Here is a 26,852-nt window from a genome sequence, read left to right on the forward strand (position 1 = left end):
CCTCCCCCCACCCTTGACCTTAGCTTTGCCCCTCTCACATCTGTTCAACCACTGTTAGGAAATGAAGCTAATCCGTTAGCTGCAAGAAGCTTAAGGAGGCCCGGGAGACAGGAGGAGAGTGCTTTGTAAATATGAAAATCAACTTTTGCCAAGAGCTCCAAGAGGACAAGAAAGCCACAGGCTTGGGACAGGCATGGGACACTTGAAGAATCCAGGCCATGTGTCTGACAGGAGATGGCTTCCCCTTGCCCCCCCTCCCCAAAAAAAACATTGAAGCAGGGCATTATGTAGCACAGAGGTTAAGAGCATGAGCTCTGAAGTCACCGTGTTGGGAGGTTTGAATCCCAGCTCTACCTCCTAGGAGCTGTGTGACTTTGGGAGAGTTGTCCACTGAGTGTCTTCATCCATAAAAAGAGGAAGATAATACTGTCACCTGCCCCATAAGTGGTGATAATCGTTAAATGAAGTACCCCAGGTTATTCACTGAGACTCGTGCCTGCCACATAGTAAAGGGTCAGTGTGCCCTTGCTGTAATTAATTATGGGTGCTTGATACATGAGTCAGACTTACCTGTTTTGTGCAGAATGCTTTTCCCAACACCTAAAGAAGCTGACCCAAGGTTGGGTAGGGAACCACTCTAAGCCATTTCCAACGTCAAGGGCAATGGGCGTCTGGCTCCTTGCCCCCCGAACCACACGATTTGCGTGTGTACTTCTCATGGGTCTCAGTGGACGAGGACCAAGGAAAAACTGCCCATAACCTAGCCAAACCTGACTCTGGATGGACAGCTCCCTCAATATGGTCATAAAGATCATCCGCACTCCCCAGCTCAATTGATTTCGACATTTGATTTCAGAATGATAAATGCAATCAGTTTTTAACAGGTGGATAGCTCCAGAGGTTTGGTCTGCTGAGGCCATTGAACGCTGAAAAGTGTACCTAGGAAGAGACAAAGAGCATAAAAAATAGAGAGAGCACATTTACAATGTAAGCAGACATAGAACACTGATTTCCACAAAGGAGGTGGAACTTTTGAACTCATTTTTCTCGGGTTTTTCTCACGCCTAACACGGTGGCACGCAAAACCATAGCTCCAGCCTCCAACCCAAGCCCGGGTCAGAAGCTTTGGGGGGTCACAAAGTCGGGCCATTGCTTTGTCTGAGAACCAGAGTCTTGGTTTGGTCAATGGTGGTAATCCTTGTGGATCGCACAGCCATTACAGTCCTGGAGCCTGGGGAGGGCTTCTCGGTGCTAATGTTTCTGTAAAAGATCTCAAAATGTGTGTGGGGCAACACATATTTTACCATAGTTATTCTGGCTCCGCAAGTGCAATGAAAATGTTAGCCTTGGCATATCAATCGTGTTTTACAGATGACTGTAATTTCCTGAATGTCAAAACTCCAAATTTTTCTACTAAGCAAACTTTTCAGTGGCAAAACAGATTGCCTCCATAATGTATCACTGTGGGCAGGAAAAATGAAATCTTTATGCACTGTATTATGAATCAATGAGGCATTGAGATTCTTGGAAGGGTGAATGGACTCTGGAAAATGAAAAACTGCCGCTATTCCATCTCCACAAACCACTGCTCAGGGAACGGAGGCTTTGGCGGCATTCGGTGTGCAGGCCACAGAAATATTGGATTCAGGCTGAAACCAGTTACTGTCTTTCCCTGCATGGTGATGGGAGGGGGTAGATGTCACTGTAAAAATAGTGGGAGTCAGCGCTTTTAACAACCCCCCCCCCCCCCCACACACACACACGATTCCCTTTCCTTCTGGGAAAACGGCTCTCTGGGGTTATTGATAAAGGGAGCCTGAGAGGATTGCACATTTCAGTAAGAGAAAAAAATAATATTAACAGCCACTCATTGTGGGATGCAGACCCAAGCGTCCTGCACGGTGCTAAGCCCTCTCTCGGCATGGGCCATCTCATTGGAAAAGCACACCACTGGGAAGTGGGTGCTTGCAGATGAGGAAACCAAGATTTAGAGAGCTTAACTCATTTGCACTAAGGTACAGAAGCTGGGGATGGCTTCCAGAACTCTCTGGCTCCAGAGACGGAGCTCTTAACTACAAAGCGTTTATCAATGGCTGGCTGTTTCTCGAGACTCGGGGCCAACTAAGCTGGTCCAGCGGGAGAGGAGAAGAGATACAAAGAGGCACCCACAGCCTTGGAGGGAAGAGAACCCTTAAACACGAATACATTACACGAACGGGGTCCCCTGAGAGTCCAGACAATCCTCTCTGGAGGTTCAGAGGAAGGCATGGCTGCCTCAGCTGTGGGCATCAGGAGGAAGGAAGCCTCGAGAAGACAGCTCTCCAGCCCTGTCTGGAGAGCCCAGTAGTGAGGAACAGGTGATGTTGTGCCTGGTGGGGGCGGCAGAAGCAAAGGCGTGACGCCCAGAGGGGAGGAGTCTGGTGTGCAGAGTGGGGGAGTCAGTGCGCAGGGGGCCAGTGCCAGGATGGAAGATACAACCGGACCAGTAACTGAGCCATAAATCATGGCCATTATTCACCTAATACTCAGTCTGCTAATTTTCTCTGCAAAGCCTTGTGCTTTACCCTTTCTATTTTTGCTTCACACTGACTTTTAAACCAGAGACTCTTGACAGGTCCTCAGCCCCAGCAAAATTAGAAGGCAGCCAAATCTGTCTTTGGTGTCCTCCCTTTTTGTTCTCCGCCTCCTTATCCTTCCTCAGGACCCGGTGCCTGTCTCTGCACACCCTCTTCCACCTCCGCAGTGCGGGAGCTGATTATTAAAGCCGCCCCCATCTAAATGACCGCTAAGTCTTCACGACTTAGGACCCTCTCCCCCTCTCCCCGCCACACACAAAGAGGGCAGATCCTTAAGCCAAAGGAGTAAACTTTACGTTGTGGTTTCCTGGCCAACTGTGAGAGGGAGGGGCTGTGCTCCCCAGCACCCCTGAAAATCTTGCCACCCCACACGGCTGGTCCCTGTTGCACACCGCGCAGGACGTTGCAGAAAGCCCTGCACTGCTGCGAGCAACATTCCTTTCATTCTCGAATAAATGAGCAAAGTGGCATGGGGTAGCAAAACGAGTCTGGATGTCTAGACGTGAGTCTCAGACATATGTAACTCGATCACCTACTAGCTGTGTCCCCTCTGAGCAGTAATATCTGCATCTATGAAATGGACTGGCACACTGGCAGGCTCTAACAAGAGAGGGAGAAAATGTGCTTTGTAAAAAGAATCTTTGCCACAGAGAACTTTTTAGAAGAAGACAGAGGTGTTATGCCTTCAAAAAGGCTTGGAATAGTAGCTCTTTAATCCTTGAGAACGAACTGAGAAATCTAAATATTCCGCATTATTGGAGAGCCTCGGAGGTGACTCGCTTGTCACCTGCAGGGTGCTTTTTCACCGAAATGCAGCCCCACTGGCCTCTCCGAAAGGTACCTGCCCATATTTCAACTGTCAACACATTCTTCCCACCACGCACAAGGCGAAGGTCAGTGTGTTCGCCCGCACCCGTTTCTAGTAACACCGTGACTCGTGAAACGCTCAATGGAAGGAGGTGTGTTAGGGGAACAACAGGATTTCAAAAATAGCTTTAGGGAGATCGAACCTTGTTTTAACTTAGTGTGTTCCTGACTGATTCATGATTCTGAAAAGGAAAAGCAGTTTGATCAAAACTGTCACCCAATGGCCTCATTTTCAATTCCTGTACTTTCTTTGAGCAGAAACGATCAGGCATCCTGGTTGTGACTTTCCCCGAACCCCAGTGGCCAGTCGCCTAGCCGCTGGGATTTCAGGAAGGCACCTGCCCCTTAGTGCTGGCCGGGCTACTGCCGGGAATCCTCCCATAAGTGAAGAGGACTCGCCTTGCTCCTCAGGGAAAGCCTCTCCAAAATGGAAATCCTTCTGGTGGTGCCAAGTAGCAGACCCCTTGATGAAAAGGAGTCTCTCTAAGCGCTTTCTTTCTAGATTGAAGATTTGGAGCAGAAAGCACATCAGCTGACCCATCAGGAGCTGGGCCCAGTGCCGAGAGAGACGAGAGGTAGTATTGACCTTCAAGGAGTGTACAGCCGGGTTAGAAAGATAAAACAAGAGAAATGGACGTTCAGATATCCTTTGGGGGCTTAACGGGCAGCAGAGAATCATGAGGAAAAGATTGAATCCGGAGTTAGGAGACCCGGGTTCTGGTCCTACGTAGACCCACTGCCGACGAGGTGCGTATCCTTGGGCAAGTCACTTCCTTTGTTTGAAGGTCAGGTTCCTCCTCTGTAAAATGGTAGTTCTATTTTTTGTCCTGTATACTTAGAGGGATTGTGTGAGGAACTAAAAATATAAGGACAGTGAGCCATTCGTCATGTCCCATGAAACTTCCAATTGTTATTAGCCCTCCCTCCCTCTCTCCTTGTCCCGGTGATACCAGTGCTTTTCTTCAGATGACCTTTCTGAAAAGTCACTGTGGGAAGGCGAATGTCATTTAGAGTAATCATCTGTGGCCTTAAATCCAACTTACCGTGGGTCACTATCTCAGAGAATTAACCTCATTTCCGGGGAGAAAAGCCAAGCCAGGAGGGAAGGCTGTGGAGGTGACCCATGCAGCACGTTAGTGAGTCTGACTCCCCAGTGACATGTCTTCAGAGTGAATGATTAACGGAAGAGTCAGAGGGTGGTGTCATCCCCAAGAGTTTACCTTAAGTTGGAAAATCCGAGTCAGACATCTCTCCTGACTTTTAGTCCTTGTTTATGGCTTTCGGATCTTGCAGTGGAACATCAGTGAGTGTCACCCAGAGGGGTTGCCTTTTCCTGAAGCTGATTCTTGTTTGTCAGTCACCTTGAACATGATATTTTGAAACCTGGGGAAGGAATCAGAGACTTAGTTTTGGATCTCAGCTCTGCCACAGGCTGGCCAGGGGACCCCAGACAAGCCCATATTTATCTCTGGGCTTGGGCGTTCTCTTTGGTAAAGCGATTGGACTACTCTGTTCCAAATATGGGTCTGTTGCTTTCGTCTGCACATGGCCTCCATCAGTTCCCTTTACAGGGGCCTTGCCTTCTAGCAGGTGGGCCGGTTTACACATATGGGACATGGCTCCCTACTCTGTGACCTGCTCCCCACCGTGACTCGAAGATGGTTCTTTTCCTTCTCAGAAAATCGGGCCCCATTTTGCCCAAGACGGTGCTTGTGAAGCGCCATTTTTAAAAAAGAGCTTCTGCTCCGTCAGAAATGGTGGGATGTTTCCACTTTCACCAGCCAAACTGGAACCGTGGCGTAAATTTGACAACATGCATAGTTGTTGGGTTTCCCGTACTATGTTTTCCCACTCTGTCACATTGTGGGCAAGTACAAAAATCTCTTTCTCTAGGACTCAGGACATTGCCATCTGATACTCACTGGCGACCTGTAGGAGCTGGGAGGGGATAGGGACGACACTTGGCCCCCGGGCTCCCCAGTGCCACACCACCAATTCCATAGTAGGTTCTTTTTTTGCCCGAAAGGGGAAATACGGCTCTCCAAAGTCTCTCATCGACACATGACAAACAAGCCCAGTGACACCCAGAACTTAAGAGAACTCTTGTAAGCTCTTAGCGCCAACCTAACCTTCAAAAAAGTTCCTTCTGCTCAGGCAGGATCTTCGTGGCTTCGCTGCCCCTTCTTGTAGTCACTCCAACATGACACCAGATTCTTCTGCGGGTAGAGGGGTTTGGGGAGGGTGGGATTAGTGCGTTATTTTTCCATTCCCAGTGTGATCATGATAAAGAAACAAGGCTGTAATGCTTATTTCCACACACATACAGCACGGCGATGTTATCCAATAATTGTGCCTTTTGCAGCCTGAATACCTGCAGCAAAACCTCTCCCAGGGGAAAGGAGGCACAACCCTGCCAGCCCGTGAAATTCTGAATGGCTCCAATTCTTTCCAGTTGAAATGGTAAACGAGATCTCCTTCCCCCCCACCCCAAAAGCCAGGGTTTACACTTCATCTCTCTCAGCGCCTTAAAACAATATTAGAGCTCGTTAAAATCAACCCGGGGCTCGAGAAGGGCAGCTTTCATTTAGGGGGAAACTTTCCCTCCGCGCTGTTCTGGAAAATCGCACAATGCTGAGAGCCGGCATTTGTCTTGACTCGTTTTCCTCTAACGATTTCTCCAAAGCACGCTTGAGGTGGCCGCCTCCCAGACAGCACATGTCCAGCAGGCCCAGGTGAGTGAGTGCAACTGGTTACCGTCTGCTCAGAATTCCCTTCGGTGATATTTATTGACTGTCTACCATGTGGAAAAGCCCTGTTATTTGATTCCTTCTCTTCGTGGAGGTCCCTAAAGGAATGATTGCATGTGTCTCCGGATTTCTCACCATCTGGGGATGGCAAGGGAGCTGGCTATCTGGTTTCCTCGTCTGCGCAATGGGAATTTGGGGCCAGAATGGTCACCACCTGGACCCCCCGCCCCGGCCTCCGTGTCTCATGTGGCCATTTCCATCCCGAAGGCTCAGTAACAGCCCTACCAGAACCCACGAAATCCGCACCTCCCTTCACATCCTGGCATATTCAGCTACCTCCTGGTTTATAAATTTTTTTTAAAGATTTTATTTATTTATTTGACAGAGAGAGAGAGAGAGAGCACAAGCAGGGGGAGCAGCAGGCAGAGGGAGAGGGAGAAGCAGGCTCCCCGCTGAGCAGGGAGCCCAACGCGGGACTTGATCCCAGGACCCTGGGATCATGACCTGAGCCGAAGGCAGACCAGATGCTTAACCGATTGAGCCACCCAGGCGCCCCTGGTACCTCCTGGTTTGAACTTCTGCTCCAGACAGGCCAGTGGTGCCCTTGTCCGATGGCTCTGGAGGCTGAGCTCAGTGCCCGGGCCCACGGGAGGCTGGACAGCACAGTGAGAGTCCGCAAGCGGGAGACTCAGACTGCCCTGCTAGTGAAGGTGCAGACACAAAACAGGGCATCAACCAGGGCAGTGGGCAAGAGTTTGGGCTCAGGAGTCGTACAGACCTGACAGACGGTCACTACCTAGCTCTGTGACTTTAGGAAGGTTCAATTAATACCTTTTAGCTGAATACCCTTACCTGTATAACAACAACAATAATCCTATTAATTAACATCTGCAGAGTGTTATATTCCAAGCATGGTTCTGACAACTTTGTGTGTGTGTGTGTGTGTGTGTGTGTGTGTGTCTAATTTTTATCTTCAGTGAGACCCTGTGGTTTTCCCCCAGGCCATACTTGAGAAAAACAGAAGTGCAGAGAGGTTAAGTTATTTGCCCAGGCCCACCAGAGCCAGAATTTGAACCCAGGCAGTCTGGCTATAGATAGAATAGCACTGTCCCACAGAAATTCAACGGAAGACCCATTTGTCATTTTAAATCTTCTAGTAACCACATTAAAAGTGAAAAGATACAGTGAAATTAAATTTAATAATAAATTGTATTGAACCCAATGTATCAAAAATGGTATCATCTCAACCGTGTAAGTTGTATAAATCCTAATTAATTAATGGGATATTTTCTCTTCCCCCCAGGCTTGGAAATCTTAGTGTCCAACTTCTTTTGGATTAGCCACATTTCAAGAGGCTCAACAGTCACAGGGGGCCAGTGGCTATCTTGGACGGTCCAGCTCGAGAATGGACCCTCTTCATCAGTACATACACCGGGCCTAAAATGAAGGAAGGCATTGTTGCCTACGTAGTGGGGTTCTGTGAGAAATCAGCCAGCACAGTGCCTGGCACACGTTGTCCGCACCCACTGATTCAGACACTGATGAGCATCCCCCCTGCTATGCTGTTTGCTCCTGTCAGAATGCCTCCAACCCTCCACACCACACACCTGCTTAAATCCTTTCTATCCCTTAGGGCTTGGTCAGCTTTCTCCTCCTCCTCCTCCTCCACGAAGCCTTCCTTGATGACTCTAGCACACGATAACCTCTCTCCTCTTCGACTCATTGAGCACTTAGCCCCTGTATGACACAATTACGCTTCACTATGTTCAACCTTTACACCGCCCCCCACCGAACTGTGCTTCTGTCTCCCCAACTAAAGTTTACGCTCTTGGAGAGCAGAGGCCCTTATACATATGGCCTCCTCACTACTCTGCCCACAGCTTTAATTATGGCAACTTCCAGGTCACCCAGAGATGGTACACTGATTGTGGATTGAGTAAATGCACATCTTGCAATGCAAGGCCAAGCTCCTCACCTTCAGGGTTGGAGCTTTTTATAGCCAGTGGCAGAATGGGTCTTTCTGTGACGTGGGCAGAGCATATCCCTTCATGGGGCCCCACTCCCTCATCTACACACTGAAGGGGTTTTTCTCTGAAACTTCTTTACACCTCAAAAACACACTGAGTACTAATGAGCCGAGACTCACAGAATAATTTGAGAATGCAAAACATGTCGGGGAGGGGGGGCAGTGTAAGCTGCAGAGATTTTCATGCCACCCAGCAATTGAGTGGACCCTGGGTGAAGGCTGGTGACTACGGGTCATAAAGCCTGGAATTTCACATCTTGTTAAAGAACTCTGTTTTCTCACTGTTTGCAGAAGTCCTTAGATTTACGTACTTGGGAGCCAACTGGGCTTTGGGAAGGAAGGGCGCTAGATTTCTTTAAAAAAAGTAAATATCACCAGGACTGATTATGTGAAGAATTTCACGTTGGGTTTGAATTTACAGGCATGAGAAATCTTCTTTTCTTCCTTTTCAACAAAGAAGGAAACATCATTTTGCTGTTTGGTGAAAGAAAGAGGAGAATGGCTTAGAAAAACATCCTTCTGCTTAACGAAAGTCCATCACTCCAGTGTGCCCTCAGAAGACACACACACACACACACACACACACACACACACACACAGCTGCAGGCCCAGCCCGAGCCTGGGGCCACTGGGCAGAAGGTCCTCCTCTGCTAGCCAGGCCAGCTCCCCCTCACCGGGCTGACCCTTCTGGAAGGCGGGAGAACTGGGGGCAGAGGGAGAGCCACAGAGCAGAAAAGAAGAGATTTATTTTTTTAAAAATAAACGCAAGGAAGACACGTTAAAAAAAAAAAGCCTTCAGTTAGCCAAAGGAAAAAGCATAATTAATTAAGGTGTTAATTAAGGTATTACTTTATATACATAGCACTGCTCCTTTGGGTGAGGTGTGAAGAACAGCAGGAACGTCTGTGCACGGGGAACTGAATGGCTTGTCTGGCAGGTGAGATCTTCAGTCTCTTCTGAGTTGTTTTTACATCCAGCAGGTGCTTTTCCTGGAATGCTTCTGTCCGCGTCTTGGTGGTCTTATCCATCAGCGGGCTCCCAGGGATTGGGCCTGCTCCCTACCTCTCATGCGTTGCCCAGAAGAGCCTGGCCTTGTCACAAGCCCACGGCATCGATCTGAAGGGCAAAGGGAGATGTTTCGCGTCCAGATCGCTTAGGTCTCCCTCATGCTGGGAGGACAATCAGATAAAGTCCCGGGTGCCACTGCTGTAAGAAGTCACTCTACACAAATGTGAGGGCTCCCTCTGCTCACCAGCTAACGCACGACTGCTGAGCCACAAGGGGGTCTTGAGAAACCTACCAGACACAACACGTTTCAGTGAGCACCCACCCACTTCAAAGTCGCCCCCTGTGGAAATCCCACATCTCCTTACGAGGCTGCTGCCACCGCTGATCACAACGTTGATGGAGCTTCTCTGTGGGGACTGCCAGCGTCTGAGTCACCCAAGAGAAGCAGTTAAAATGACAACTCCGGGGCTTGAGGGATCCAGTCCCGTCGGAGGCGTATTTGCCTTTGATTCAGTTAACTCGACTTTTAGTCTGCACTCACATGTTAATGTCGTTTGATCTGAGCGCCGTCCTCCTCACTTTGCCAGAGCCACTTAAGTGCAACGGGAGGGTCTGTGCCGTTGGTTTAGGCATCATTAACCGGGGAAGGAGACCAGACCTTCGGCATTAATGACTCACTGTCCCATATGCCTTCCCCTGTTTGCAGAGTTTGCGTAGGACCACCAGTCATGGTTCCTATTTTTCCGCCACTCATCATTCCTCCAAGAACAAGATGTTCAAAGGCTGAACTTAAAAAAAAAAAGTACAAAATTAAGCTACAGGTATAATAATATGTTCACTCATTGATTTGGGCTAAGAATTTGTTTCCTTTCTTAAATTAACTTTTTATTGATCACTCCTGTGACCTTCACTTGTACGGTTTTGTTGGCCTTCTTCCATAGAAGAAATGGCTTTGATATTTATTTTTCCTTTGAGTAGTGCAGGAAAAACCTTATTCGCGAACCAGGGGCCTAAAAGGGAAGTAAATGTTTACAGCCTGGTCCTCCTAGCTTTGCTCAGGCAAAGTGCCCTGGGCTTTTCCTGGACAGCAGTGGGCATCCTTTGGCTTATCTGTGGAGTGCTGCAGGGAGCTCGGGTTTGCTCTTGGACAGTGGTTCTCAAGACTCAAGTGTGCCTGTGCCACAGAATTTCCTGGAGGGCTTCCTAAGATACAGATGGCCATGTCCCAGCCCCCGGGTTTCTCTTCAGTGAGTGGACCCCAGAATGCACATTTCTAACAAGTTCCTAAGTGGTGCTGATGCTGCTGGTTCTGGAGCCACGATGTTAGTTTGTTCCCAGAAGGGGAAGTCCTGGGTTTGGGTCCCGGCCCGAGGACGGGAAGAGCACAGGTTCTAGAAAGAAATGTGTTCAGTCACAGCACCCCTACTTCACTTGCCATGTGACACTGGGCCAAATCATCTCTCTCTCTCAGCTCCATGGTGGGGATGGGAGTTCATGTGTAAGCACCAGGCCCGAGTGCCCCCAGCTCCTGGCCGTGCCCTTTCTCGGCAGCAAACGTCTCCTCTTCATGAGGGTTCTCTCTGTCCTGGTTTATTGTGCCATCGGAGGGAACTAACAGACACAAAGCAGGGTCGGCTAAAACATCGGCCTTCAGCCCAGGAATACTCCTTGCAGTTAGATCCATTCCCAAGGGCTGTTAGCAAAGTGGGTCTTATGAGCAAATCCGTGTTTCTCTCAGGGCCTTGATTTTCCCCCCTCTAAAGAGAAGCGTTTGACCAAGGTGATTTGCCATCTCAAAGGCTTCTTCTTGCTCTAATGAGCCTAGGATGCTGTGGTTTAGAACTCGGGTCCTTATTGCAGGATAAACTGTTAAAAATGAAAATATGGTACTCATTTTCCTCCATTTACTTACTTGTAATATCCTTAAATTTTCCAGCCTTCTTTCATGTGGGGCTAATGCACAGAAAGTCAGGGACAACTGCTAAGTATAACTAGATCTCCTTAAAATGTTCCATCATGGGGATAAAGTGGTATATCTGTTATTTAATACTGACATCTAGTGGCTTTTCCTTATCAAAGAAAAAGATGCCTTTCCTATTAGCTTATCCTAAGCTCTGCGGCTCCTGCTGCAGACGTTCATTCAACAGTCCTTTATTAAACACTAATTTTCTGTCAAACATTGTGCCAGGCCCAGAGGAGCTTACACTGATCGATGATACGCGGTCCCTGCCCTCCCAGAGCTCAGAGTCCAGTGTAGGAAGCAGACGGATCACTAGACAGTCGCAGCACATAGCAGGATTCCAGCACAGCTGGAACAGAGGAATACCGGCCCTTTGCTCTGCCCAGGAAGGTCAAGGAAGGTTTCATGGAGGAAGCAATCTTAGAGTTTTAAAGTTTTCCAAGTAACCTACAAAATATGCAAGCCATTAAAAAGAGTGGGCATTCTGTATCCGAAGGAAAGGGGCCTGTAGGGTCATTGCCTGGGACGGATTTGGAAATAGAAATTACTTCTCTATACCTGGAGCATACAGAATAGAGCAGGGTTTTTCAACTATTGACATTTGGAGCTGGATAATTCTTTGCACGGTAGGATGTGTCGCAGCACCACTAGACGCCATCCACTAGATGCGGGTCGCACGTGCTGCCCATCCCCTTTGCCCCCTGCCCCCCCCCCCATGACAAGCAGAATGTCTTCAGAGATTGCCACATGAGCTAGAGTCAGGGGAGCAGAGGGGGAGATGCAAAATCCCTCGTGATTGAGGAAGGCTTGTGTAGAAGGAGCTTGATAGAGATGAGGCTGGAGGGAAAGAAAGGTGGTGGTTACCAGGTCCCACGAGGCTGTGTCTAGCGTGTGAAGGAGCTTTGACTTCATGTCCTAGTTGATAGGGATTAAGAGGTCTTAACTAGGGAATGACAGGTCAGATGTGGGCCATATGGGCGGCGGGGTGCGGGGTGCGGCTAGGCATGAGACCAGAGGCTGGGAGGCAGTCCAGGACTCCGCCGCAGTGACCTGGTAGAGAAATGATAAGGGCCTGGCCCCAGGCAGTGGTAGAAAGGATGGACCTGAGTGCTCCTAGGATCTAGAATTAGCAAGGGTCTTGGGGGAAGTTCACATAGTGGCGGTGAGCAAGATCGAGGAGTCTAGGGTGGCCCCCAGTTTTCATGCTTGGACAACTCTTCGTTGGTTGCTATTGTTGTTTCTACAATTACTTAGCAATGACAGGAAAAAGTTGGTCCGGACTTGACCTTTCATGTTGTTCTGCCTGTAAGGGGCCAGGGGTATACAGACACACTGAACAATGGTCATTAAATTCACCTAGGTAACTGATGGGGAGTCATGACTCCATTTTAAAGATGCGACACCTGTTCATCTTAATTAAGTGACAAGTTTTGTCCTAAGATATTCCTGTCCCATTACCACTAAGCAAAACAGGCTGAGTGTGTTTTTCTTGGGGCTGAGCCATTTTAAATGGCTCACTCATTTAAAATTAAATCAATCCATTCAGCAGCACCCTTCGGAGTAATGTCCACCTGAAGGTAGATTTCCAGCAGCTCTTGCCTGCATCTTGTTCTATTTTATCAATGCCTGGATACAAGCATTGCCAAAAGGAATAAGGAGATATGGTGAAGATACTGGGGGATATAATCAGAATCCAGATGTGTTTTGACAGGCTCGGACTTACTCTAACAAGAAGAAATTAAACAGGGCCACAAGTAAACTACATCCAGGTCCAGGATAAAGTAGATTGGGTTTCAAAATGGTGTATGTGTAAAAGAATGAAAGAGTTTAGTTGACTGTGCGTCAGTGGTGTGGCATGTCTGCCTAAAAGGCCAATGTGATATACGAGGCCACACTGAGCAGTGGTGTCGAGAATGAGGGAGGTGACAGACTGTCCCTACTTGTCACTTGTCAGACTGTGCCTGGAGGACACGTTCCAGTAAAGTGGAATATATTCAGGGGCAACAAGAGGACAGTGAGGGAACTTGAAGCAGTGTCCAGAATAGTTGAAAACCATATTTAGCATTAAGAAGGGAAACCTTGGGCTACCCCAGGGTACTTAAAGTCGGTCTTCAAAGCGCTGAAGCCACACGTGTGGAATTAAACTTTGATCTGCAAGTAGGCTGTCATGGTTTGAAATGACTACTTTTTGCTGTTAACGCCACATCTTTATCTTCAGGCCAGATCACCCCCTGAGTGCTGTATCTGTCCATTCAACTCTCTTTTGGGTGTCCCAGCAGACCGGAGGCCTTCCTCCAGAAACTAGAGGCATCCTTAACTCTCCTCCTTCCTCTCCTCTGTGTTCATTTTGACACCAAGTCTGTTAATGCTGCCTCCTAAAACTGTCTCTAGGCTTCCCTCCTTCTTCTGCCTTGTTTTCTGCAGTAACCTTAGGCGAATTTCCCTAATTCCATCTCCGCACCGCATACCCTGTGAGCTTGCCAAAACACCGAGTTCATCATGTCGCTCCCCTGCTGAAACCCCTTCAGAGGCCTCCCTGTCAGCTACAGAAGTCTAAACCCTTTCTTGGGGGGTCCTAAGGCCTTCCACAGCCAGGTCTGTGGCTACCCCTCCATCCACAACCCCTGCCACTCCCCTTCATTCCCAGTAAGAGGTTTTCATTTTTTTTTTTTTAAGGATTTTATTTATTTATTTATTTATTTGTCAGACAGAGGGAGAGAGCACAAGCAGGGGGAGCGGCAGGCAGAGGGAGAGGGGTAAGCAGGCTCCCCGCTGAGCAGGGGCTCGATCCCAGGACCCTGGGATCATGACCTGAGCCGAAGGCAGATGCTTAACCAACTGAGTCACCCAGGCACACACCCCCCACCCCCGTAAGAGGTTTTCAGTGCACTTCTTCCACACACAACAGGCTAGTCTGTATCCTGTGACTTTGCTCATGCTCATCTTTCTGCCTCATACTCCATTCCTCTCTTCCTGCCTCCTCTCATTCTTATTTGTTTTCAAAATAAAGCAGCAGAAGCTGTTGCCCATATTGTTAGGCTAGCAAGGTGCTTTCATCATACCTTGTGCTTGCTCCAACCATTAGGAACACATTCTGTTGGGGCGCCTGGGTGGCTCAGTGGGTTAAGCGCCTGCCTTCGGTTCGGGTCATGATCCCAGGGTCCTGGAATCGAGCCCCGAATCAGGCTCCCTGCTCAACGGGGAGTCTGCTTCTCCCTCTGCCCCCTGCCTTCCGCTTCCCCTGCTTGTGCTCTCTCTCTCTCTCTCTCTCTCTGTCAAATAAATAAATAATCTTTAAAAAAAGAACACCTTCTATCGAAACACCATGTCTTGGCGCTGCAGGCACCCCGTGCCAGGCACAGGTGAGGTGCTTGCACTGAACTGGCCACGGGAGGAGCGCCACCCCCTGCACGTTCCCGTCGGGCTGGGCTGTCACATCTTCAGGTGGCCTGGCTGGGGAGACTGCTTCTCTGACAGTTCCCTAACAACTCTCCTCAGAGTAACGAGCCTTCTGGATCCTTTGCCCAACCAAACCTCCCACGTGTTATCCTTACCTGCCTTCCCACCTCCAGCACACTATGGTATCTGGGAGGCCACTGGACGACACTCCCGGACACCAACCTTTAAGCCTTTCCACCTCCGGGATCGTTCTTTCCGGCAGCATCGAGTGTTTCCCGTTGAGGCAACCTGGGAGCCCAGGCCTGTCTTCCCTGGAAGACGTGGGCTGTGGGCAATCCCTGGACCTGTTATCTTCAGAGGGTAGGACAGCTGCGGTCACCAGGGCAGGCAGGGTGTGCACATGTGTGCATGTGGGTGCCTCTCATTTCTCTGTGGCCGTGACCATCCCTACAGCGTCTGTCTCTGCCTCCCTGGGGTGCCTCCTCTTTCCACGTGAGGATGGTGCTTCCAAAACATTGGTCATGACATTCACCCTGGTGGTGGAGATCTATCTGTTCCCAAAGACAAGGGAGCGTGTTGAGGAAGGAGAGCCTCCGACCGGCACAGGGCTGCACTCTAGGATTTACCAGAAGATGTCACTGTCGGCTTAAACCAGTTCGACAAGGCGGGGCAGGAGGACTGTCAGCTAAGCATGAAGGTGACTTTATTATGGGGGTTTCAGCTACCCAACAGCCCCCATTATAATGCATGCCTGCTAAAGCTGGTTGAAAGGTTAATCCAAATGTGTCACTGGACTTCATAAATTTCTTTTTTTTCCAAATAATCAGACTAATTGCCACTAAGCTATCGCCTCCGGCCTCTCATAAAGACTCGATAAAAATGTGCTGAACGAAGGAGTGAATGAATACCACAGCAAGGGGCGGAAGGAGGAAGCCCGTGGGAATAGTAGTCACCTTTGTTGGTAAAGGCTACCGGGCACCAGAAGCTGCCAGCCCTTAAGCAAGGGGTCTTCGCAGACATATGAGTTTTCGTGGCCCTAGCAAGGTCAGGTCCTAGGAAAAGCAGTGAGGTGGGCGCTCTGCCCTCTCCATCCTCACTCCCAGAGGCGCCTCCTGTGCCCCATGCTTGTTTAGTCCGGAAAAAAATATATAAAGTAATTTAAAAAAAAAAGAAAACTTTCTGTGATATTTGCAAGGCACTTAGAAGATTCTCCAGAGTTTTTGTAGGATGGGGCATGGCCTTCCCGGTCCCCAGCTCTCTCCCTCCTCTTCCCTAGAAGTTCTAGAAGAGGAGCACAGAGTCCCTGTCCAGGAAAACACCGTTTAAGCAGAAATACAAACAAGCAGTCACAGTTCAGTATCAAAAGGGTTTTCACAAAGGCTAAGTAACTGTGGACGTACTATGGTGCCACAGAGGAAGAGGGGAGGGCTGACAGCAGGCGGTGGGGTTACGTTTTCTCAGAGGAGAGATTGTACTTGGACTACAACTTGAAGGAGGTTTCGAATTTTCCAGTCACAGAAGGAAGGTCATGCCCAGCAGAAGAAACACCATGCAGAGAATAGAGGCATACAGGATAGACCCCGGGGTGCCTGAGTTGCTCGAAGCCCGAAACGTTACCGCGTTTCAGACTCAGCCCGTCGGTGGTTGCGTCTGAAACGTTGCCGCCAACAGACTCAGCCCGTCGGTGGTTGAGTTGGTTCCCTTTGGCAGGCGTACAGAACCACCACTCTCTCAGATGGGAATGAATAGATTTCACAAAAGCCGCCAGCCATTCCTCAGGTTTTCTGTAAGAAGCGAAATGCTAATAGTGTTCATTATTGTTTTCCTCCCACAATATGCCCTTCCTTGACCTCAGCCTTCATCTACTGAATCTCAGTGGGGGAAAAAATCATTTCTTAATTAAAAAGCACAACCCCAGGGTCGTTTCTCCCCTTGAGTACGTCTGATCACATCTTAGGCTTTGACATTTCTGGGGTGCGGTGCGTGCGTGTTCACCTGCTGTGCGTGCGTGCACGTATGGGTTCAGTGTTCGTTAGTCCACTACTTGAACAAAGAACTTTTTCAGTTTGCAGCTTTAAAATGAAGATAGCCATATGGCAGAACCTTCACACTTGTTGACACCCGGGTATCCTTTCAGTAGGTAAAGAAAGGGAGCATTTTGGAGCTGATAGAGTTAACTTTGCTGGGCCGGGAATATCACGCGAGCTAAGGCTGAAACCGAGGTGGTAGCCTGCATATGTGCCATTGGCAGTTACCATGTCTATTTCAGTCGGTGACTAACCACAATGTTTATTTCTGGAGGCCCCGGGTTGCTCTGCCGATCTCTGCCCGCCGCTTCCAGAACCAATGAGCCATGATGTTAGGACAACAGGCAGAATCAAAGCATCATATCGACACTCTTTCAATGAGGTTTTATTTTTTAATAAGGTATCCTGATTAGGCTGGATATTGGGAAAATGCTTTCGTATATTTAGTAAGAAAGGTTAGAATTTTGTGATCAGTTAATGGGGATATGACATAATTAGGGGGGATATGAAATAACATGGCTGCCTGCTTAAGCGCCTGAGGTCGTCGGGAGGGTTTTGTCACTGGCTGGAGAAAGAGAAACAGGAGGAGCGGGAAGAGGAAGTGAAGAATGACAAGGACCATGTGCTGGGCCTACACTTGGCCTACTTTCGTTCGCTGCGGTACCAGCAAATTGGGGGAAAGGGTTAGCTTCCCAGATGGGCTCGTAGGACTCGGACAGCAGTCTACAATGCAGTTCACAGGACAAATGCTACCAGATCACCATCATTCCCCCTTTGCCCTCCTTACTGATCAGTGAACATCACATACGCCATGTACCTCGCTGACTGCACTCATGTCACCACAGCGCTGACTGTTGGTCTTTGTGCTTTGCCCATAGGAACTTCCACTACATCACCATCCTCCGAGACCCAGTGTCCCGGTACTTGAGTGAGTGGAGGCACGTCCAGAGAGGGGCAACATGGAAAGCATCCCTGCACGTCTGTGACGGAAGGCCCCCAACCTCCGAAGAGCTGCCCAGCTGCTACACTGGGGATGACTGGTCTGGCTGCCCCCTAAAAGAGTTCATGGACTGTCCCTATAATCTAGCCAATAACCGCCAGGTGCGCATGCTCTCCGACCTGACCCTGGTCGGCTGCTACAACCTCTCCGTCATGCCTGAAAAGCAAAGAAACAAGGTCCTCCTGGAAAGTGCCAAATCGAATCTGAAGCACATGGCATTCTTTGGCCTCACTGAGTTTCAGCGGAAGACCCAGTACCTGTTTGAGAAAACCTTCAACATGAACTTTATTTCGCCATTTACCCAATACAATACCACTAGGGCCTCTAGCGTAGAGATCAATGAGGAAATCCAAAAGCGGATTGAGGGACTGAATTTTCTGGATATGGAATTGTACAGCTATGCAAAAGACCTCTTTTTGCAAAGGTACCAGTTTATGAGGCAGAAGGAGCATCAGGAAGCTAGGCAGAAGCGTCAGGAACAACGCAAATTTCTGAAGGGGAGGTTCCTTCAGACCCATTTCCAGAGTCAGGGCCAGAGCCAGAGCCAAAGCCAGAGCCAGAATCCGAGTCAGAATCCGAGTCAGAACCCAAATCTGAATGCCAATCAGAATGTGACTCAGAATCTGATTCAGAATCTGACCCAGAATTCGAGCCAGAAGGAGAACCGTGAAAGCCAGAAGCAGAACCCAGGTCAAGAGCCGAGCGATGGCAGCGCCAGCAATGGCACCAATGATTACATAGGCAGCGTAGAGAAATGGCGTTAAGTGGCTCCCAGAGGCCTTTGCACACTTGTCCCAAAGCGCCAGTAGAGATACGGCAAGTCTTAAAACATGAGAGTTTCCAAACACATCCTGCTTCCTTAAGTTTGGAAGTTAAAAAAAAGTTAAGATGTTGCCTTTACAGTTGCCTTTCAATTAAATGTTATACTGTGCGTGGGTAAAACAACTTTAAGCATGTAATTAAATTGCCTCTTTTTGGTTTGTTGGAGTATTTATAAAATCCAAAAGCCAAACCAGACTCGCCAGAAATTGCTGTTTCGATATTTTAAGAAATTCTTAAATTAGCTATAGAGACAAAATGAAAGCATAAAATGTGGCCATTCAACTTATGGCTAAGAAACGTCTCCAAATTATTCATGATACACTGTTAAAACTTGCTCTTGGAAGCAAACAGTTGTTCCCAGGGGTAAGCAGGAATATACACATTTAAAAAACCAAAATTAACCACAAAACCTTTTATTTCCTTCTGATTTTAACCAGGAATCTATTTAAATGGAATAAGAACTGATGGTAAATCTTACCAAACTGTAGAAATGAAGATTTTTCTCTCCCAAACATGGGCAGTTTTATGTAAGAAATATTGGCTTTTCAAGTAGAACAGGATTCATATCTTATTTAAGAGATGTTTAGAATTTTCAACTTTTTCTACCTTCTACTGTTTAAAGGTTTTAAACAGGGTGTATCTCATAGTAAACAAAAACACTTTTCTCCCAAATGAAATACCAGTGTAGAGATCTAATTTTCAGACGCTCTCTGGGCACTGTAATTTCAACAGTTCTGGAATCTTGTTGGCGCTGCTTCTCATTCATTTGAAGGCTTCTCCGAGTTGTGCTCATTCCAAAATAACCCATTTATAGAATCTTTCTTCATCATCTAAATGGTGTGTTGCTGAGTTTCTTGTGATATATAATCCTGGATTAAAGTCAGGACTTTCTTTCTATAGAATTGTCTTATCAATGTTTGTGTAGTGAGGTCCTTATCAAGAAACTCTTGAACAGGATAACGTGTCTAAAAATATTGCTGAAGTTATTCTTGATCAGATAGAATTGAACCTGAATGTGAATGAATTGTTATTGACTTTTTGTACATTCTTATTGTGCCATTTCCAGTTGGGCTGGCTGCTTCTAGCCCATTTGTTTTTTGTGTTGACAGATTGTAGACAATTACGATATGAAAAAAAGAAAATGATAGAATAAGCATTAGGATAGCCAGTTATTCGGTAACACCAAAAGCTATATCTCGATACTTTGGGCTAACCCTCTACCCGGTTTTGTTTGAAGAAAGAACAAAGAGAAAGAGTGTTCTGCAGTGAGGTTGAGTCTCAGGAGCATATGCATTGAGGACAGTGATTTCATGTTAAGTCTCTGCACAAACACTTGTAGGCGATCAGTTATAGAATCGAGCAGGGCGAGAAGAAAGATGCTAGCACCCGCTGTGCTAGCAAGCATCGTGATTCTGGGCAGTTTCCATTTTATGGGTTTTGCTATACTTTGTAGGGACCTACGCTAACCCCCTGGCTGTCGAGCCGACAAGACAACTGGAAATAGCATTGATGTTTTCAGGAGCGACATGCTTAGAAGTATGACGATAAAGTCACATCTTGTACAATCCGTTGCTTATCTGCATGATCTAGTCTCATCTGTAATACTTATGGCCACAAGCCGGACAAGAAGCTGCATATTTGGGTTTAAAAATAAATTTTCTTGATGCTGAGCTTGTATCACTATTGTCTGAAGTGTGTTTTATCTGACAGTATTGCAGTCCTGGGAAATCTGAGAACTGAAGAACTGAAAGGAATTTTTTTTTTTTTAACTCAAACACACCTTGAAGTCCACGTGTTTTAGAGTGAAACTATTTTGTGTACATTGTGTTTTTAAAATAAAGATCCTGTAGATCACTGTGGTATCTCAGTTTTGTTTCATTTTAATTGACACGTTTGCTCTTAAAAGGGTTAAGTACCTTTGGAAAGCAGGATGGAGCCCGAGCCAGTGGAAATGTCTGTTACAGGGGAAAAAAAGGAAAACCTTTTGTGTTATTGCTGTGGTGTGCATGGCTTGCAGAGATTACGTGCATTTTCTCTGTCTATACTGATTATTGTATATAAGGGATGTTATAAATACGCGTTTTTGTCATCATCCTATAAATCCCATGATTTCAACTGTAAACATCCGTTCAATGGTGTGGCTTTACAATTCACTGATTTTGTGTAATTTAACAACAGATATGAAATAAAGTTTAAATTACAGACTCTGAGTAATTTCGTGATTTCAAGCGTTGCAGCTGCTAGGCATCATGACACCGAAGACGAGTTCTCCTCTCTCAAGGAGTTTCCTTTTGAACTCATGGCCACCGGGTGTGGAAATGAGATGACCCCTTTCTAATCTACCAGGCTAAAATGGCCGTTGCTTTGGGGGCTTCCTTCTGGGGGCCCACACTGTCTCCTCTTTCGGGTTAAGACAAAGTTGTCAAGGAAAGACAAGGGTTGCTCTTCTTACAAGGATGCTCTTCTTAGAATGGGATCAGTCCATTTCTAGGGCTCCACTCTCCTGACCCAATTACCTCCCCAAGGCCCCATCTCCGGATGCCATCACCTTGGGGTTAAGGTTTCAACATATGGATGGGATGTAGGGAGAACCCAAACATTCAGTCCATTACTCAATGCAAATGAAATGTGTGTGAGTTTTAATTTAACAGTTATTGAAATAGATATTTGCATGCCTAAAAGCAGGCAGGAAGGAAAAATGGGGCTCTTTGTTTCTTCTCTATCCCCTCTGTCCACAGGATAGAGGTTAAAGGTAAGCTTTTAAATACTGGCTTTTAAAGTCACGAGCATACCGTGATCTAGTTAGGTGTGAGGTACGTAGTTTGCCCAACAAACCTATGGTTAGGACTATAGATGGGGATGATTTGCCCTTGCCATTTCCTAAAGAGAATTTAGATATTGGTTGCATGGATTAGAGGGAAAGAAAGCTATCAGTCTGTAGGGTTTAATTATTACGTGGTCTGCAAACGAAGAAAATGTTGCCCATCAACCATTTATTGAGCAAGAATTGGGTGGCCAACGGTCCTAATTGTATAAGTTCCTTGGGAGGAATTGTGAACAGGAACATAGAGGCCAAGAACTTGAAATAGTTAGGAAATAAAAGTTGTTTCCCTTTGCCCTTGAGAAGGGTACTCTTGGGGAGCCCGGCAGTCTTACTGAAGGGAGTAAACCATAGGAGCCCTGTGCTATGCTCAGGGCACAAGATCAGGGTTGGCTTCGTAGGAAATGAACTATCGTGGTTGCCCAGAGAGGAACTGTACTGAAGAAAAGACTAGTTGTCCCAGTTCCTAAGGACTTCGAATTCTCAGTAGGAGTTACAACCAAGTAAGAATGGAGCTATCTTTGGGGGCAGGGGGAGGCAGTGAGTAGAGGCTCTGAAAAAGCCTAGTCTCCCCACTCCTGAGACACAGAAGAGCGACAAAGTGGTGCGGGGGTGGTGGCGTGGGACCCACAGTTCTCCTGCCCTGTCCTAAAGAAGACTTCCTTCTCTCTCATCTTCGCTAGGGATTCAACTAAGTAAACAAACAAAACCCGGGTGTTTTGTACGAAATATAACAAGACACAGTGGATGCCGACTCCAAGAGTAGTCCCATGGGATATTGGAATCGGGCCATCCTAATCTCTCACATGGCAAGAATGAGGCAACCCGACAGCAATTACATCAACACGTGAAAAATTCTAAAGTAGATTTATAATCCATCCCAATCAGACCTTCGCATATGTGCAAAGCCCTCAGAACTGCAGGAGAAAACTATCTTGAGAACAAAGTAAATCAACTTGTTTCTCGGGGCCAGTGACCCTGTTCTGACCAGCTAGAGCCGGCATCCGAACACTGCGAACCTGCGGCCAAAGGCAGCCCTCCACCTGCTTTTGTAAATCAAATTTTACTGGAACTCAGTCATGCCCGTTTCTTTACATATCTCCTCTGGCTGCTGTCACACGACGGAGGCAGAAATTGCAACAGAGATCCGATGACCCCAAGAGCCTGAAATACTTCTCTCCTTGCCCTTGAGAGAAAACATCGGGCAACCCCTGAGCTAAAGAACAGTCCAAACGTCCTAAGGCGTGAAATCCTGGCAGAGTTTATAATGAGCCCAGCGTCGGAGAGAATACAGGGGTATGATACAAACGACACACTGCCCAATGAAACAACACTGCAAACAGCATTTATTGACTACTTACTACATGAAAGTCACTGCATTAAGCCTGAGAACAGCGAACACTGATCTTTTCTCTCAGGAGTACGGGAATCTAAAGCAAGTGCTGTGTCAGACAGCAGCATTAAGTTAAAAGCTTAATTAGTTCCTCCGTGTGTGTGTTCGATCTAAAACAATAGACGCATGTGAAGGAAAAAGTGAAATTACCTACACAACTCTCCCTCCAAGTAACTAGTATAATTACGTGATTTCTTCCAGACCTCCTTGTCTTATTCCCATTCAGATCTAATCTCCCTCTGTCTCTCCAGCTGTGTGTGTGTCTGTGTGTGTGTGTGTGTGTGTGTGTCTCCAACACACACATAATACTGACAACAAAAATGAAACTACGTCATTCTCGTTATTCAATTTCCCTTTTTTTTGAAAGCTCAGTGGCATATCATGGTTTTCCCTGCACAACTGGCACTGGATGGTTAACCCTAGGCCCCCAAACTGGGTCCACACTGGCTGGGTCTGTATCCCAGCCCCACCACTTACCAGCTCTGTGACCTTGGGGAAGTTACAAACCTCTCCGTGCCTCAGTTCCCGCCTCCCACCCTGGAAGTGGAGGAAATAACAGCTCCCATTTCAGAGGGTTGTTGTCGGCATTCAACGAGGTCATATTTGTAAAGCACTTAGAACAGTGCCTGACACAGAATAAGCCTTACATGTGTTGGATAGTATTATCATGATCACGATCATTGCCATTAGGATGAAGGGCCGGTTGTGTGAGAATGCCCATGTCTTTAATAGCTCTACACTGATTTCCGAGATCAAGAATTGAAACTATTGGCAAGAAACTAAGCAAAAAGTAGTGTGATGTCCCACTGTGACTCATTTTTCAAAACTTCCCTGAGACTATAATATATATGTATATATATTACAATAGTCACATCATTAAATATATAAAGACCTATCCTGAGGTTTGCTTTTGAGTAAGTGCAACCACTGACAGAAGTATTCTGAAAGATCTAATCCACAAAATGCCAAGTGAGTCACTGATAACTCTCTCCAGCAACGAAAATACATTATCTGACGTCCCTGGCTGATTTATCTGACGTCCCTGGCTGATTTGGGACCTACCTTATTGCACTTGAGCAAGGATGACTCGCTCACCAGCCCTCTTCTTCTCCCACCCACCGGTCCACCCGACATTGCCACTGCGTGGGCCTATTTGCATGACATATGAGAGGGTCCCAAAAGTTCAGCTGCCGGTCTCACGGGTCTGGGTTGGCACCTGGAATTTCCACACTCCAAGTCTCTACTCGGGGTGGAAGCAGCCTGTTCAGAAGACCCTATTAAACTGCATATATGCCACCTGGGAGGGAGGAGGGAGAGGAACCCATTAAAAGTTGGCTCATACTAGTTTATAAGATTAGCGGTCACAAAGGGCCCACGCAAGTCTTGTAACTTCAGGTAGCTCGCCTGGCTTTAAAAAAAAGAAAAGCAAAAGAATACTTTGCTTCGATTCCCATTTGAATTTCTAAATTTTGATCTTGTTGCCTTAAGGGCAGGACAAGGTTCAATAATCCTCATCAATTCTCATTAAGTTTTATAAATTCTATTCTCATTATGCCTGGTGAGATCTTGTGACTTCACTAATCTGGGTAGGATTTAATGATGCCTAACTGGACCTAAGAAAACTTTAACAGTTTTTGTGACTTGAAAATGCTCTCCTGGATTTCACGTGACTCAAGAGGACCTGAGGGGAACGGTCAAGTCTTCAAAGAGAAGGCTATACCATAACTTGATGCGGCCTGACCAGCCAGCTGGAGCCAACCCTAACCGGCCTTTTTGTGGCTTAATTCTAACGCAAGAGTGGTTTTGTCTCAAGCCCGAGAGAGGCCTTCTGTACCTGAAACTAGTTCGAGCAGGCTCATGTGCCCATCAAGGTCCTTGGGGTTATATGGTAAAGACTCCATGCATTTGATCAAAGAGGCAGAGTTAGGCTTTGCAACCCTGAACAGGTAGGAAGGAAGTTAAAGGAAGGAGCCTCAGCACTGACTAGTCAAGATGAATAGGATGGATCAAGAGTGAGCTTGACCTCTCTAACAGGCATCAGTAGTTTCCCAAGGCTCCCCAGAGTCCACTGGAGTTGAAAACACGCTCTCCCCCAAGCCCCCAGGAACCTGGCAGGATGGGTCATTGTTTTGATTTCCACCACTCCCACTCAAGGTTAGGTTTCCATACTGTTCTCCCGTCCTGAGCCTCTTTCTTGACCACCACGCTCATCTTCCTAAAACTGCGTCTCAAAACATCCTCCATGGACTTGTGGTCTCACAATGTGTTTGTGATGTGTTTCTTTAAAGATGCAGATTCCCTGGCCCCACTGCCAAGTTTCTGAATCAGAATCTCGGGTGCAAAGCAAGGGATTCTGCCTTTTGGTGAGATTCGAAGATGATTCAAAGGGGATTCGAAGATGGTTAGGTAAATGCGGGAGCTACCGTCCTAAACCACAGGTCTGATCAATGTACCGCCCTTCTCAGAAAGCACTGGCGGCTCCCCACTATCTGCAGATTGAGTCCACACTCAGCTAAATGCACAACGCGCTCGATAATCTGACCTCCACTCTTCCGAGGCTCACGAGGCTCACCGTTGAATGCCACCCTACTTGGATCTGAACCTTTGCTTCAGGCTAAAGTTCTTTACTCCTTGTCCTGGGCAGGAGATTTCCAAAACGAATGTGAATAGGAGTTTTTCAAGTATCATTGACTCTAAAAAGCTATATATATAAAATCTTATGTCGGCTGATTGCCATCTTAATAGAGTTTTAATGAACTCTAATAAGCCTAGGGTCAAGAGCATGTGGAAACCAATTAGAGCAAGCAAGTTGAGCAGGTGAGCGTTTCCACCCTGAAAGCGTCTGTCCAGAGCAGAGGAAGCCAACCCCAGATAGGCACCGGTTCAAGCCAGTGGGGCCTCTGTGAGGCATAAAGATAAATGGGTCATTTGGGTCACGCTGCAAGCTTCACTCTCTTATTGCCTACTTGCTTCCCCTACTTTGGGTCACGGTGCCCCACGTCATGGCCAGGCCAGCCCCAGGCTCTGGAAGTAAGCCGGTCCTGAGTCTGGATGCATTTGATTAACCAGCTTTGGCTTTGCTGACCCAATGTCCAGCTTCTGGCAACTTGATTTCTGTCCTAGAGCCCATTCATCTGACTAACCTGCGTTGAGCACTTTGCTGTGAGTTAGGAAACCAGCAGGGGAGGTCAGGGAAGGCTGTTACCAAGAGAATGATTCCTAGGGCGCCTGGCTGGCTCAGTCGGGGGAGCATGCGCCTTGATCTCAGGGTCGTGAGTTAGAGCCCCATGTTGAGGATAGAGATTACTTTTAAAAATTTAAGAAAAGAAAATGATTCCCAGCTGAGTCCCTTTCCCAGGACCGAGAGCCTGCTCTAAGCCCCTGAATGAATGAAACCCCTGGTAGAGCTGCCTGTCTCCAGCTGTCTTTAATCTCCAACCGCCTGCTGTTTCCAGAAGCTCTGCAGAGGCAGGTTCTGACAGCTCAGCTTGAGGCTACTTAGCTGGTCCTGCTCTTGGGTGGAAATTTCTGAACTATTACATAACAGCTCCACTCCACTAAGAGAAAAGAGCTCTTATTCAGCCCAGAGACCTCAATGCCCACATCGGACCCATCTCCCCGCCGGATTAGGAGCACAGCTTAACGGTACATTCCGACCAGGTGGGAAGAGTTCAACTCCTAATGATGGTGAGGATAACCATGATGAACCACACCATTTGTTAAACACCTATTGCATGCCTACAGCTCTTCCTGGTCCTTCGTACAGTAAAATAATAGTAACACCAAGAACAACAAGCATGGCAGAACTAGTAGCTAGTATCTTTGGGACTGTATTATATCTCAGATGCCGTACTAAGTCGCTTATATGCACAACCTCACTTAATCTTCACGGCTACCCTGTGAGGCAGGAATAATTACTTCCCACATTTTATAGAGGAATAGGCTGAGGCTCAGGAGAGCTTAATTCACATGCTCAATACTTAGAGGCAGGAGCCCAAACCAAACCTTGTTGGAACTCCAGGGCTCAATCTCTCTGCTTTATTCATTATTTAAAACATTTAATTATGGGAAGATCCAAACCTTTACAAAAATAGAACAGCATCATGAAGCCCCATTTCCCTATCACTCAGCTACAGCAGTTATCAAGTCTCGGCCAATCTTGTTTCATCCATGTCCTCACTCACTTGCCCTACAATCTGTGATATT

The 26,852-nt window shown here is 47.3% G+C and overlaps 1 protein-coding gene across 2 annotated transcripts in view; it reads left to right on the forward strand.

Moving 5' to 3' along the window:
• HS6ST2 (heparan sulfate 6-O-sulfotransferase 2) overlaps window positions 1-20,634 on the forward strand; it is a 283,775-nt gene extending 263,141 nt beyond the window's left edge. For both annotated transcript variants that reach the window (XM_027609504.2, XM_027609505.2), the window contains one exon: window positions 17,489-20,634. In XM_027609504.2, coding sequence (XP_027465305.1) covers window positions 17,489-18,374 — 886 coding nt within the window. In that variant the 3' untranslated portion in view covers window positions 18,375-20,634. The remainder of the gene's footprint in view (window positions 1-17,488) is intronic.
• Window positions 20,635-26,852: the final 6,218 nt, after the last annotated feature.

This window comes from Zalophus californianus, chromosome X (assembly GCF_009762305.2).
Source record: "Zalophus californianus isolate mZalCal1 chromosome X, mZalCal1.pri.v2, whole genome shotgun sequence".
Lineage (NCBI taxonomy): Eukaryota > Metazoa > Chordata > Mammalia > Carnivora > Otariidae > Zalophus > Zalophus californianus.